At 37.2% G+C, this 15,223-nt stretch overlaps 1 protein-coding gene across 2 annotated transcripts in view; it reads left to right on the top strand.

Annotated features, from left to right (window-relative positions):
* Positions 1-15,223, top strand: part of LOC149806987 (uncharacterized) — a 100,587-nt gene that overhangs the window by 46,569 nt on the left and 38,795 nt on the right. For both annotated transcript variants that reach the window (XM_089960413.1, XM_089960407.1), the window contains exons 6-8: positions 1,173-1,716; positions 7,231-7,437; positions 9,761-10,622. In XM_089960413.1, coding sequence (XP_089816539.1) covers positions 1,173-1,716; positions 7,231-7,437; positions 9,761-10,622 — 1,613 coding nt within the window. The remainder of the gene's footprint in view (positions 1-1,172; positions 1,717-7,230; positions 7,438-9,760; positions 10,623-15,223) is intronic.

The following is a 15,223-nucleotide window of genomic DNA, read 5'->3' as shown; positions in this document are numbered from 1 at the left end:
ATTGCTCCTTGATTGAAGCTTTGGGAAAGAAATCTGAGATGACTTTCTCCAACTTTTACCCGAGAGACATTTCATCTTTAAAAGCCCGATTTGGCCTAGTGAGATCTGGATCAGTGACACAACAGGTCACTCTGCAGCTTCAAAACAACTCGGGGTGCCGAGTGGTCTAAAGCGCTCTCCATTACGGATCACTGCCATCTCACCTCTGTCTACGTGGGTTCGAGTCTCGGATTCAGCCAATGTGGGTATGTGAGAAAGCTTGCCAGTAGCTTCTCGTGGGTCAGTGGTTCTTTCCGGGGTTTCCCCGGGTTCTTCCTCCAGCATTAATACTGGCTGCCATGCACAGCCTATCGTGTGCTGAAAAATGGCGTTGAACCCTACAACAACAACAACAACAACAACAATCAAAACAACTCTCTCCTGTACTTCTAGGAACCAATTTTTTTTCTTCTCAGGGCTATGTCCATTTATTGACCTGTGATAATCCCTATATCTTCCTTGAGACTTGAAGTTAATTAGCATGTGTTAGGAAATGAAAATTGTTTCTACACAATAACATTAGTTCTGCATTAGGACCACACTTTCTGGATGGGTTACACCTTTGTGTAAGAAACCTAAGGTCAAAAGTCAAGGTCACTGACTGAAGAAGAAAAGTAGTGTCTGTACAGGTCTAAGTTATCTACATCAAGGAGACTTAAGCATAGGTTGGGTATATACTGTGACATTTACAGTATTCTTGTCAGTTGTATTAAAGGTTATTTTATTATGGGTCAATTCACGAGTTTCATGGAATTATGTATGGAATAATGGAGATTTATAAGGAGATCAATAATAATATTGACTAATAGTAGCAAAACAGTTTTAACATAAAATTTTACTTATACTTGAAATGCAAGATTGAACAATCATTGTTTGAATATCTTCAAAATTTGGCATGTATTTAGGAATTCAAATTATAAGATTATGCCAAAGTTGTTTTAACTCGAACCTAACACAGCATTGATTTAAAGAAGATAACAGTTTTGGAAATCATGAGTTCATTTTTTTGTGCATGGTCAGTTTCATAACAATAGGACCCAAAATTAAACTGTTGTTGTTAAAGGCTACATTTCTGCAGTTCATATAATTGTTTCTTTGCCTGCTAATTTTTAAATGTTGCACAAATATTTCAGAGTCAGAAAAATCCGACGAAAATGATGCAGTGGAGGAGCCAGAAGGAAAGGCTGAAACAGAGTGGACCTTCTTATCAGAAGGGTCTCAGTTAGGGATGGTCTGTCTTGGGGAGGGGCAGAGGCAGACAGTACTGGTGAGTCACTGTGAATCTCCAAGCTTATTCTGGATTCAGCTGGAATCAAACAAGCCCAGTATAGACACTCTTTTGAACTCTATGTATGATGCATACAGTGACCAAACCTTGACTACACTGTGTTTGGACAAGGTAAAGGAAGGTGACTTAGTTGTGGCTTTTTATGCTGATGATGAAAGCTGGTATCGTGCCAGAGTTATAAGTGTTGCCAGTGAGCAGGAGGTGGAGGTATTTTTTATGGATTATGGCAATTCTGAGATTGTTCCTAAAGACTCCTTGAGGAAATTTATGGCTCAATTTTCTGTGCTGCCAATTCAAGGACTCAAGTGCAGTCTCACTGGTGTCAACCCGAAAGGGAATTCCTGGTCAGATGAAACCATTGACCTCTTCACGGAGTTGACTCAGGACAAGTAAGTTAATCCTTCTTTAGATTGATTTAATGGAGAAAAGTGCATGTAATTTACCTTTCATGTTTTCATTTTTTTTCTCTTTTGACGTGCTTACACCATCAGGTGTGCCATGACATAGCAGTCACATTGTCTGTCTTTCTCATATCAACTTAAGTTTTTAATTATTGGTGAAACAAATGTCTCAGTATATCACTATGCATCATTTCATATTGTTCCATATAGGTATTTTAACCCTGTCAGTTAGTTAGTGTTGTTGAACTGCTTCTGTTTACTCAGGATATTACGGTCCGTGTCTGTCAAATAAAGCTAGAATCAGACCTTACACTCATTAAGCAGGTAAAAAGCATTCTTTGAATTCCGTTTAGCATCAGATGCAAAGATGGTGAAATTGATATATTGTTACCAATATGCTATAGATGCAAGGAAGATGTGAAATTTATTCATTATTACCAGTATGCTATAGATAGGGGTTGGCAACCTATTTTATATTGCATGCCACTTTTTTCCAGATTAATTACAAAATGAATGAGCACGTGCCACCAGTAAGAGAGTAACACTGTTAAAATCGAGATTTTTGACTGCCATTCATGTGCTACACAAAATCTCTTGATGTGTCACCTGTGCCGTAGGTTGCCGACCCTTGCTATAGATGCAAGGAAGGTGATAAAATTGATACATTGTTACCAGTATGCTGTAGATGCAAGGAAGGTAGTAAAATTAATACATTTTTACCAATATGATATAGATCATTTGATAGCATGAATTATTTTAGAGGGACTATTATTAACTTAACCACACTTCATATTCATCTTTTGTCTCTTACCTGGCCACAAGCCTTCTCAATATTTTTACAAGGAAAGAAAAAAAAACATAGCTTGTAGAAGACATTATTTATTATAATAAACTTACAGGCTCATGAAGCCATGCTAACAGTTTATGTCACGTGGGTTTACAGAATGGTCAGCTTGGAAGCAGTTCACATTGAAGCATGTTGCAATACAATAATTGATATATTGCAGTATATCACAGTATGATTTCAGCTTTGTAGCAGTTTGCATTGATGAATGTTGCAATACAGTTATTTAGATATTGCTGTATAGTACAAGATAATTTCAGCTGACGGTTCTCACCTTTAGTATTCATGAGGGGATCATCATCAGACATTGTGCATTAGGAATGGTCTGGAGATTGACAGCCAAAGGGATTTCACATACCATTTATGGGCAGTGTTTAAGTTTTTATGTACTGGCCATAAGGTGGAACATATGTTAGTAGTGACATTCACTGTGACTTGGGAAGAACAATGTTTTCTGCACAATAACTTGTTCTTTGAAATCTGATTTCCAAACATTGTGGATTCCACACACTTGGGGTCCAAGTTAGCAAAAATACAGAGAAGCATTGTTTCTCTTTACCCACATTTGTGCATCAGAAACCCTCAGATTGTTAATTTAACCCCCCCACTTCCAACACAAAGGATTGGTTTACTCAATCTGACACAAGTTCTTACACCAAGGGAAAACACTGAGAGCATGTGTCGACAGTTAAGAATTTATCATTTTTAAAAAAAAGCTACCTGAAACTATATATATTTTCATTTTGGATGATTAAATTACTAGTGAAATACTATTTAAACTTGTTTTACTTCATAACATTTGTTGTATAAGATAACATGGCAACATTAAAAATAAAAAATAGATTGGTTATGGTTGAAATATACCATCATTTTTCATTGAAGTTCTGGCTTTACGTTTTGTTGTTTTAAAACAAAAATATGCATTCAGATAGGTTTTGGGTGAAAGTTGGCATCAGTTTGCAAAGTAGAAGTCCTCTTTTATTATATTTGTACAATAATATGATTAATGCTATTTGTAATGGATCTGGATATTACCACAAAGTCATAATTTGCTTCTGATTGAGGAACAAAATTTAAATTTTTCACTTGTTTTTATTTACCCTGTCATTTGGCAGAAGAGCCTAAAGGATTGTCTGTAGCCTGTCATAGTTTGTATTTAGTACAAGTTTATATTTAGTACAAATTTGTATTTAGTACAAGTTTGTATTTAGTACAAGATTGTTATCATCATCCTCTTAAATTATGTGGAAATTGTCAAGAAACTTTTCACATTGATCCCAAGGGCTGGACAAGTTGGTCCTATCCTTGAAATGGTGCTCCTTGGTCTTCCACCACAGTGGCCATAATGGAAATGTTGTTCTTCAGCCTGAATGGATTATCCTATCAACATGGGGTTTACACCAAAAGTATCCATGTCATTTCTGGTTAGTTCTTAAATTAAAATGGTTACAAATGCCTGGACTCCCATTTAAACAGAGATGTTGATCCCTACCAGCTGAAGAGCGTGTGATTGGTATATTCAATAAGGTTCTCAGTCTTACTGAACACAGTTTATATTGTGGTCACACTGGTTAAAGTGGTCAGACACTGGGGTATCTTAATTATTGATATCCCTGAGGTGATCTTTTATTCTCACTTTTAATTCATTTTTAGCTTCTCATACATATTATTTGCAACAGAGGCGGCAAGTGAGTAATTTATTAACATTACTTATCTCATGTATCACTGTGGTTATGGTGGAGAGGGATAGAAGTGCTGATTCACTTGCATAGAGACTCGTTGGGCTATTGGTGGTTTTGGGACCTATCAGACTGGTTTTCTTGGCAGAGGGTTGCCTTCACTAACCTTTTTAATTTAAACTGAAAGAAGGTGCAGCATGATAGGATTTTGATGCATTCGTTCCCATTCTATTCATACCAAACACACACATCCTGAACATTTTCATTATCTTTGTAACTCATGATAGGAAATGGTCTTTTGATTAATTTTGTTCAACTGATCACCCTGCCATGCTGGTGAGAAGTTTATATATCCCTAGCCACTGGTGCCATCATTGCAAGACCATTTCCCTCTGATGACTTAACTAAATTAAAATGATTCTGATCTGACATCCAATATGGCCGCAACAGTAACCATTTTGCAAATCTTATTATTGCTGCAGTTTTGACAAAGTAATGTCAACATTGGGGTTTTCACCAGGAGACTTCTTTTGATTGGTTTTAAATGGAATTGCTGCCAGTCTGACCTGCAATAAAGTACCGTTGCTGTCGTCCTGAAAATATTTTGATTGGTACATGTATTCCTGGGATGGATTTTCATTTTGATTTAAGTTTTCTGTCAAATTGTGAATGAAAATGGTACCGATCTCACTTCCAGTATAGTTCAATGGCAGTCAGCTTGAAAATCATGTGAATGCCACACCTCTTAAAGGAAAGTGGTATCATTTTTTCACCAAAATTCTAAAGTCTAGTTGGTCCTAAATGAAAAACGCTGCGTATCTAACATTCAATAAGGTGTCTATGGCGACCATCTTGAAGATAGGAAATAAGGGAGCACCCCATTTTCTGTCAGACTATTCCTGATGGGGGACCACTATTTAACCACATTGCTCATGCACCTAATGGCAGATAACATCTGTTTTCAAAAAGAATATTTGCTTTGATCATGTAGTACTGTCAGTTAACATTTAATAGGTGGGAACAGTGATCAGTGGAATAAATTCATGCCTCAGAAAACTTGTTTTTGTTCACCTCTGTGAAATAGAGGAATAGATTGGGTATATTCCAAGGTCAAAAGCAAGTGGATTGGGTTTTAAAGTGCCTACCCACTGGTGGGGGTGCTAAGGGTTTAACTTTGTATGTGTACATTTGTAGCACCCTCTTGGTCAAGTTTTTATATGCTTGCCATAAAGCAGAGAGTACTGTCATGTCTGCCCATCCGTCTGTCTGTACATGCATCTGTTACCAAATTGGTTTACACGCAATAACTAAAGTTGTCCACCATCCACATTTACCAATCTTTGTGGATGGCTTGCACTTGGGTAAGGAAGAACCCAATTGATTTGGGGGTCAAAGCCATTTGACTATAAGAAGAAAAGTTGTTTCTGCACATTAACTTGAGTTCTTTAGCCCCTGAGGTTACCAAACTTTGTGGTTGGCTTGTATTTGGAATAAGGAAAAAGCCTATAGATTTTGGGGGTGAGAGGTCAAGGTCACTGAATGTAAGATAAAAAGTGAACTTTCTGCATATACACATAATTTATCAGTGTAAAGGAGTATTAGAAATTTGTGTATGTAAAGTGTCATTGATGGCACACTCAGCTTTTCTCACAATATATACATAGTTATTCCTGGAATCGTGAAACATTGTGAGAGGATGTACATGGTGAGTATTATACACTTGGTACTCATGTTTGTCATGCATCACTGTTATTGGTTAAATTTTGTTTTGAGTTTACTTCTCCAGCGCTGTATTTGCTAAAATCATCAAATTAGTTGATTGTATTCATCTCTGTAATACCACTCATACAGCTAGGCAAATGAGACCAGCATTTCACATTTTACAGGATTAGTTCATACTTTTGCAGCTAGCTCATGATGAGATGTTTTTGTACTCAGTATAGATACTGTTAACCTAGAATGATGAAAATTAGTGAAGGCATGCATCTTGATGGTTACTTTGTCTTTATTGAATAATTAGGTTACCATGAGCTGTATTTTTGATGCTCTACTGACAGGGTTAATTTTGCTTTTAATTTATTGTAAGGGTTTATGCTAGAATTATACAACTGATTGTATGCATCTTTATTAATAACTACATGTTTGCAACAAAGGTAAGGTCATTGTGACCTACATTTCACATTTTTATTGACTTGGTTTTAAGCTTTTGTGTTCAGCTCCTGGCTGAGTATGGTTTTTGCTTTATATATATATATGACCACTAAGATTATTAAATTCTAGTTTACTCAGAAGGTTCTTTCATCATGGTGCATTTGCCAGTTGCAATAAACATCCCATGTTATTAACTACACATTGTATATTGTGATGGAATGCCCTCAGCAGTTCAACCTTACATTGTACATGTGAATGAGCACAGGAATTACAAAAGTGCATTGCATGCTGCATGCTTTTCATGCATCTGTAATGGTAATCAAGACATTTACAATACAGGAACAATCCTTGTAATATTGGCTGTTAATCCAAGGTTAATCATAGCCTGTCATTTTTATGCAGTGATATCTGGCTTATAGGGGTAGACAATGTTTATAGCTTTTGAAGCAGATTTAAAAAACAGTGATTTAAAAGAAAAAAATTATTTTGTTTTTATCAGCCAATTTGTACCTCTACTTTGATTTCTTTAGAAGTTTGTTTTATTGCAACTGTTTGGGGACAGTTTAAAGTTCATACTGAAACCATACACTCTACAGAGCTGGAAAAAACCTTGTACAGCTTGTAACAAGTAAAACATTTGGTTTGGCAAGGACATTTCATGTCCTGCAAAGACTGAAGGGAAAATCAGGATTTTCATTCCATTTTGAGCTTTTAGAAAATATTGTACTTTTAATATCTGTTGAATTTTGCAATTTGAAATTAGTTAGCTAAATATCCAAATCCTTATCTCTGTGTTCAACCTAACAGATGCATTTTCTACTGTTGCAGGCCATTATTGATGGATGTTCTGAGTGTGAAAGATGAGGTGTATCAGGTCGAGCTGATGAACATGGGGCTTTCCATTGGTCAGCAGTTACTTGACCAGGGTGATGCAGTTGAGAAAGAATATGTCCCCTTATTCAACAAGAGAGTTCATCGGCTATTTGCAAGTGATTCTTCCACCCCAAGTAAACCCCAGAAAGAGAAGCAGTTCAGGTAATATCATGCACAATTTTGTGCTGGAGTACCCATTCTGTGTTTTTCCACACAGATGCTTTATGAAGAATGCCCATTTGATAAAGCTTTTGCTTTTATGTTACAGCATTGTCGTCTAGATCAATGTTTTTAAATTAGACTTTGCAGAGCTAGTCAGGGAACCAGACTAACTATACAGGGGGTGACACAGATGCTTTATGAAGAATGCCCATTTGATAAAGCTTTTGCTTTTATGTTACAGCATTGTCTGGTAATGTCATCCAGGAAATAAAATCCTTTAGATTTGTGTATAATTTGTTCGAACGATGACACTAATTTAGCAATCGCGAGTTGCTGTAACACGACCTTTCCCTTTTGACTCCATTATTGTTTGTTTATGCATTATTGCATTGGACATTTTATATCAGCGCACTTTTTTACTTTACTTTGCTTTGAAATTGTAAATACCTAACTCATTAAAATGTAATCCCAGTATGACAACACAGCAAACAAACTATATGGTTCAATACTAATATTGTAAAAGCTGAGTTGTAGTTTGCTTTGATGAAAGCAACCTTACACCATACCTGTCAACTTTCACGCCGGGAGGAAAACAAAAACTCCCGAGTTTTTGGGTCACTCCAAGCCTACCTACCAATTTCATAATATCTTCCGATTTTTGCAGAGAACTCCTGATTATTAAATTATGTCTTCGGTTTTCATTTCTTCTAAACAAAATAGTCCTACATGTTCTGTTGTATCACCTGTGAATTTTTGTTGTGACGAAATAATCACTATACTATAAAGAATTTGCTTCTTCACTAAATATAACGTTAAGTTTAAACATTATTCACGTAAATTAATTTAGAAAAAGTTACCTCTACAATAATACAAATAAAAACATAAACCAGAACAAAAAAGTAAACCACAACAATAACATCGTCCACAATTAATTTCAGTCCCAGGAATGATCACTATGAATGCTGTAACTCCATATGCTATAGCACCATTCCCACGAAAGAAACTTACATAAGTGAACACCTGGTCTTTTTATACTGTATAAAGCAATGTTAATCACCATCATTAAATTAAAAGAAGGAATGAAAATACATACCACGCAGCAAATGTGTCCTCAAAAACTAATTCAGAATGTTTTATAATAAACAATACTAAATGCTTTATGAGTTGACAAAAAGGGAATATGGTCGGATATACAAAGAGGGGAAATAGTTGCCACGTGTACGATACCATGAGGCTGGTTATTTTGGTACCTTTAGTTCAACAAACTTGGGAATCCTTTATTTGCCAACTAAATTTGTCAAATCAATTTCCCACGGTACCGCTCGACATAGCCCTGATTGCGCCCACTTAAATTGCAAGAACAAAGCGCTGAATGGAATACCATCATCCCATTGGTTAAAAGAAAATGACATCCTGTATTTACTTATAACTTATTTTCAGTTGACCAGTGAGAAGGTAGTATTCCATTCAGGGCATTATTTTTGCATATTAAGTGGGCACGATCAGGGCCATGTCAAGCGGTACCGTGGGAAAATGATTTGGCATTCCTTAAAGGTATGATATTAAGTCAAACTTTTGATAGGGATACACAGTCTAATGCCTGACCTAAATATTGGTACCAGATTTATTAAGCTACATAATGCGTAGATTGAAATATTAGTGTTTATTCTTAAATAGGTCGTGCAAACAAGGAGAGAAGTGTTCTCCCTTATAGTTAACATAGTACATGTATGACAAATCAATTGTAAGAAATGATATGAGCCCCTGTGGGTCTCCCTGGTAAACTCAACTGGGGCATGAATTATGAAGTCTGTAGTTACCTTTATTTAACTTCGTGTTGGAGAATTCAGAAAATATACACATGCAAAATAATAACGAAGTCAATAGTAGTACTTTATAACAGTTTAATAATTGTCAGGCCACCAAAAGTTACTTTTTTTACATGCCTATGTTGTAGGACACGGAAAACATTATTGTTTCGTGTCCCAAGAATTAAAGCCATTACTGTAGTCAACAAAAAGACTTAAAAACTCTCAAGTTTAGACATTGGCCTGTGGATAAGCCGATTCCCCCTTCTTCCAGGCCTTAATTTGTTCCTAAATTATTCGGCTTATATCCGAGTATATACGGTAATAGATCAACGATGACATGCCAGATTGATTAATTCTGCAAGTTTTTTACCACAAGAAAGTATCAGAATTAAGAAATTACACTAGCATCAATGAAGTTACCTTGCTACCCTGGAGACTAAAAGAAACAGTGAATGTTTTTAGTGTTGTGTAAAATGTATCAAATAATGAAACAAGACTATTATGAATTTCAGGTACAAAGAACTGGATCTTGATCCCAAGTCAGGCACATTCGATGTTTTGTTGAGTCATCTGACCAATCCTGGTGATTTTTGGTGTCAGAAGTTGGATTATCAGAAAGGCATGACAGAGTTTGACACAAGAATACAGGACAGTTATTCCTCTGATAGTGAGACTATCACTGATATCATAACACACCTTGGTTGTGTAGTATTGAACACAGAAGACAATAAATATTATAGGGGAGTAGTTCAAAAAGTAAATGACAAATCAGTTTTAGTATTATGCATAGATAATGGCTCTGAAATCCAAGTGCCATCAGAGAATGTAAAGAAATTGAAGTCAGAATTCATGGATTTACCTAAGCAAGCATTTTACTGTTCATTGTCAGACATAATCAGCGAGTCTTTGGATGGAACATGGGATGTTGGTGCTTGTAGTAGATTTCATGAACTGGTGTACAATAAGCCTGTCAAAGCAGAGCTGGTTAGACATGACCGCCATGGCAAGTACCTACTAAAACTGTATGATGGGGATGTCTCTATTGCACAGGCTTTAGTGGATGGTGGATATGCCAGGTTCAGAGGGGTTCTACCCGTGGTGGATAAGGGAGGATACAAGCAGTTGAGACTTGAAGTGGATGATGAATATGAAGTCACACTTGTGGACAATGACGAGATGGATAAACTTGTGTTCCATGTTATGAGTCAGGTGGATGTGATAAAAAGTATCACTGAAAGGGTGGCTGAGACTGTCAAAGAGATGGAGAAGACAGAAACTGAGTTAAATGAAGGAGACTTGTGTCTTGTACTAAACAAGAGCAGTGACACATGGTACAGGGGAGTTGTGGAGAAGAAAGCTGATGGACAGTACGAGGTAATCATTCTTCTGGTTTACTCTTTAGCTTGACTTGGATGTAGGCTGTTCAAGCCTTTGAAGCATAACCAGCGATAGGTCAATAGAACTAGTAGTGCCAGTCTTAGAAACAAGGAAAAACGTCTCAAGGAAAGCTTACAGGTTTTTTTGTTTAGACCATGCTAGTAGGAAGTAAGACAGCAGTCACTTAACATTTTAATGTTTGGGTTAAAAAAATTCATTTGCCTATATTTCTTAAACCCTTTTATATATATTCTTTTAATGCTTGGCATAATTAATTATGAAATAAAATCAGTTCAACAACATTCTCACCTACCAGTTTTTTTCCTTGGGGTAAAGGTCAGTTATAATATTTTTGTAAAGGTTTTGGTTAACTTTTGAACCATTGTTAATATTTCCTAAACTCCTTGATAAATTCTTGTCATGCATTCTACAACATGCACACTCACCTTTGGACTCAGTCATATAAAATTACATGAAACGTTTTGGTGAAAGTATTGTTCATTTGCCTGTATGTCATAAACCTCATGGACATTCTTCATTCATGAGATGATCTTTATAGACCTTAGATAATTCTTTTTTTTTTTTACACATGATCTCGTCGCTTTGACCTTGGAGTCATGGTCAAAGTCATACAAAATGTGGATTATGACTTTGGTTAAATTGTTTTTGGTTGTGGGGTATGGGGTGGGTGGGTTGTATGTCCTAAAGCCCTTGATGGATATCTTTTCCTACATTGGATAAATCATTATGAAGATAAGACAGTTCAATCAATGACTTGTTCCATCAACATTTGGCCTTGGGGTTAAGGAAATGCATTTTTCAGCAAATCATTGATCATGGGATTGACATGCCCTGGCATTCTTTTTATGATTTGCCACAAATGCCGTAAGGGCATACAGTAATACTGTATGACACCTGGCTTGGTTGAATTTGGTATTTAATCCTGGTAATTAAGATCTTTAAAGATGTTAATGACATGGCATTCTTGTTCAAGGAAATATTTATAGTTTAAAGAAATGATTGCAAGTTCTGTTTATGAGACTCAAAAACAGCAGTATTGTATAGCTTACCTATTATGGTATGAAATTACCCTGGTCCATATTATAGTTAATTCATTATCCTATGGATGAACTGCCATAGGGATTTCAGGAAAGAATTGTGTGTATAACAGAGCCTGATTTGAACCCTTTTTTCTGATGACATTCTTCCCTTGCTGTTTCACATACATATATAGAGGTCCACACTCCCCTCCAGCAGTCATTTCCATTTTAACCCCAGTCCATGTAAAAATATTCACACAGGTCTCTAACACCCCTCCCACCTATTATGACCCAACTTGCAGCTTTTTCAGTCATAGAGCTTATCCCCTTATGCCACTAGTTTGCAGTAATGACACAGATCCATGTGTTTTGTCTGGCTGCAATGTTTACCAAATTTTATACATAATATACAGTTACTGAATTGATGCCATTTAATCAGAATGATTAGAAACTCTGCTTAGTCCCTGATATGCTGACAGCCATTTTATCTGTAAAACTATTGACAGAATGCATACCACAGCTTTCTGAACACCAGATTGTTTGCTATACTTCATTTACTCTCATTTGGACTTGGTTCATTTCATAAGACTGGTCTTTGTTCTTTGTTGAATATATTAAACAATTTATATACAGCAGCCTTAGAACAGTAATGATATTGCTTGATGCTGCTGCATGTATCTACATGATGAACAAAAATAGATACTGCCACTGAACGTACTGCCTGAATCACTTAGAAAATTCAAAGGCTCTTCAGAGATTCTCTTAATGAGCTTGCCATTCATTGGTAAATAATATAGTAAATTATAAACAACGATACAAGCCCTAGTGATGATGAATAAATGTGCAGCAGCCAATAGTCACATGACACAAGCCTTGAACTGTAATTGTTATTCTGTATCGCTCGCTCCTGATGACTTTGAACTTGGAAACGTTTTTTTAATAAATTCTAAACAGGTACCCGATTCCCCATTTTATTATGTGGCTTAATATCAGCATACAAGTACCCGTTGACACCTTTAATCTTAAATCTTTTAGAAATTACAGTGGCTTTTTAATGATTCTGAACTTGCTACTCGGTGATAAATAATATAGTTGTAGAGAACCTTTTGTTGCCAAGACGAAAATAAATGAACCAGCCTTTTCCAATCAGTGCCACAATCTGTGTGAAAATTGTCCATAGTTCAACAAAAGAATGAACAGAAAAATATTACAAAGCTGTCATCTTGTACGGAGATGTACCAGATTGTATATTTAACTAGTTAGGCTGAAAGTTGCAATTTTTTTTCTTCAGGCAGTACCCATCTTCCAGGGTCATTGACATCAGTACAGTTTATGATAGACCCAAGCAGGTGTTATTCAGGAAAGGATATAGCTTTATACTGATGCTAAATAATATAGACAAAAATCATGGGAAAGGTGTTGGTCTGTCCCTTTTCCACTCTGTGCACATAGTTGCAGGTACTATGACTTGCTTTGCAGCTCAAGCCTTCTGGTCTGGATTAGTGAATATCTTAGGTTGGGCTCTCCACAAAGATCTGGACCTGCAACCCAGTGATGTCACTATAAACTGCCACACTGCAGACATCATCGTGATATGACTAAAATTGTTAAAGCTTTGTTGAAAATCTAAACAACACAGACCGCTCTGGTGGCCTAGTGGTTAGAACATCCGCCTCAGAAGTGGGAGGTTGTAGGTTCGAACCCTGGCTATAGTCATACCAAAGACTTACAGAAATGATACTAACAGCTGCCTCGCTAGGCGCTCAGCATTAAGAGGTTACTGTTAAGACTGGTTAGCCTGGTGTCAGGATAATGGGACTGGGTGGGACATCGTGCTACATGTCTGCGGCATGATGCCCCAGTGCTAAACATCACTATAAACTGTCACACTGCAGACATCATAGTGATATGACTGAAAATTTGTTAAAGCTACATTAAAAATCCAAATCACACACACACAACAAACAACACAATATTCTTAGACTTGTCCTGCTTCAAGACCTGTCACACTGTTTGAAGATGGTCTTTCATCAAGACATTAATCCGATCTGACTCGTTCTCAGAATTTCGTGTGCATGGGAATCTATTTCCTCACATTTCAGAGGTTGGTTTGTGCTATTTGACAGAACCACAGTATGGGATAGCATATCCCACGCAAGAAAAGTGCTTGTCTGGTTGCCTCTACCACTCTTTCCTGGCAACCCTGAATGTGACAGCAGATATAGTTCTACTAGGTAGGCTTTATGCTTTTGCTGCAAGCAAATTGGAGACCTTAATAGCGCCCTCATTCAGTTCAGATTCCATTTGGAACAAAGTCATCACTACCACAGGTTTTCAGCAGAGTTCGGGAAGAAGCCTCAGAATCCGAGTGCCACATGTGGTACTTAAGCAGGGCAGGATTCTTTCCTGTGTGTGAACCGAGATTGAAAGCCATCGCTTTTAGCACTGTAGGGTGCATTAGTTTAGATCATCACAAACTTATTGGTCTTGGCATACGTCAGAGGGCTCCAGGTGGATGAGGGATCTTAGGTGATCACATTTAAAGATTATTCACATTTCACCTCTGTCCACATAGGCTTGAGATTCGACTAAGCCATTGTGGTAAGTGGGAAAGCTGCCAGTAGCTTCTTGAGGGTCAATGGTTCTTCCTGGGGTCTTGTCAGGTACTTTCTATGCAAAATATACTGGCCACCATGTATGGTCTATCATGTGCTGAGAAATGGTTGTTAAATCCACAAAACCACAAACTGGCATATCTTGGATGGCAAAGATGTGCTTGTGCCTCTTTTCTCTGCTTGGCAACCATGGACTTGGTCCTGTGGACAGCTTCGGTGGGGATCTCTCTCTGAATTTGCACCAGTTGGTGGCAAAGTCTCCTTGAAAGGAGAGGAGAGGCTAGTGGTAGACTTCTTTCCAATAAGGCTGAACAAGAAACTACTGCTAAATGTTTGCCCATCTCCCAGTGCCAAACCAGATTGCATGAGTGGTGGATTTTTCAGTATAATGTGGGATTGTATGCCAACCTATTCCGAATAATACCTAAAGTTCTTGACATTGTCAGGATATTCTGGTAGCTCCCTTTGTGGTGCAGTGGTCATGGTTAAGCAGTCTCCTTGATCTTTTGGTGGACATCAGCAGAAACTTATTTTTTAGGAGGGATCACTGTTGCATCACAGAGGGTCCCTCCTGCACAACAATCCATCTGTCAAGATCGATTTTCAATTAGGTCACCATAGGTCAGATCTTATTTTCTCAGAACCTGTTTCTCATTAATGCCCTGGGTGGGACCTCTAATGTTCTTTGGTCATTATCTAAATGTACGAGTCTTAAAATAAGGTGTCTTTCAAGAAACTTTCACAAGGTTGGTCGTCTTTTCTTTAGCATTGGCTAGGGGAGAAAATGATGCAATATTGGTAGAAGAGGGTTGCCTATGTTTCAGGTAGCTACAATTCTGTCACTTGTTGCTAACCTGGCATTTTTTCTAAGAATTGGGTACCTACAGTATCCCCTAAAGCAGTTAAAATCCCTCATCTCTGTCTGAACAGAGCTTTATGTTTC

The sequence above is a fragment of the Sinohyriopsis cumingii genome, chromosome 1 (assembly GCF_028554795.1).
Source record: "Sinohyriopsis cumingii isolate HCF-2022 chromosome 1, ASM2855479v2, whole genome shotgun sequence".
In the NCBI taxonomy this organism is placed as follows: domain Eukaryota; kingdom Metazoa; phylum Mollusca; class Bivalvia; order Unionida; family Unionidae; genus Sinohyriopsis; species Sinohyriopsis cumingii.
This window is presented reverse-complemented; position numbering and strand designations above follow the sequence as displayed.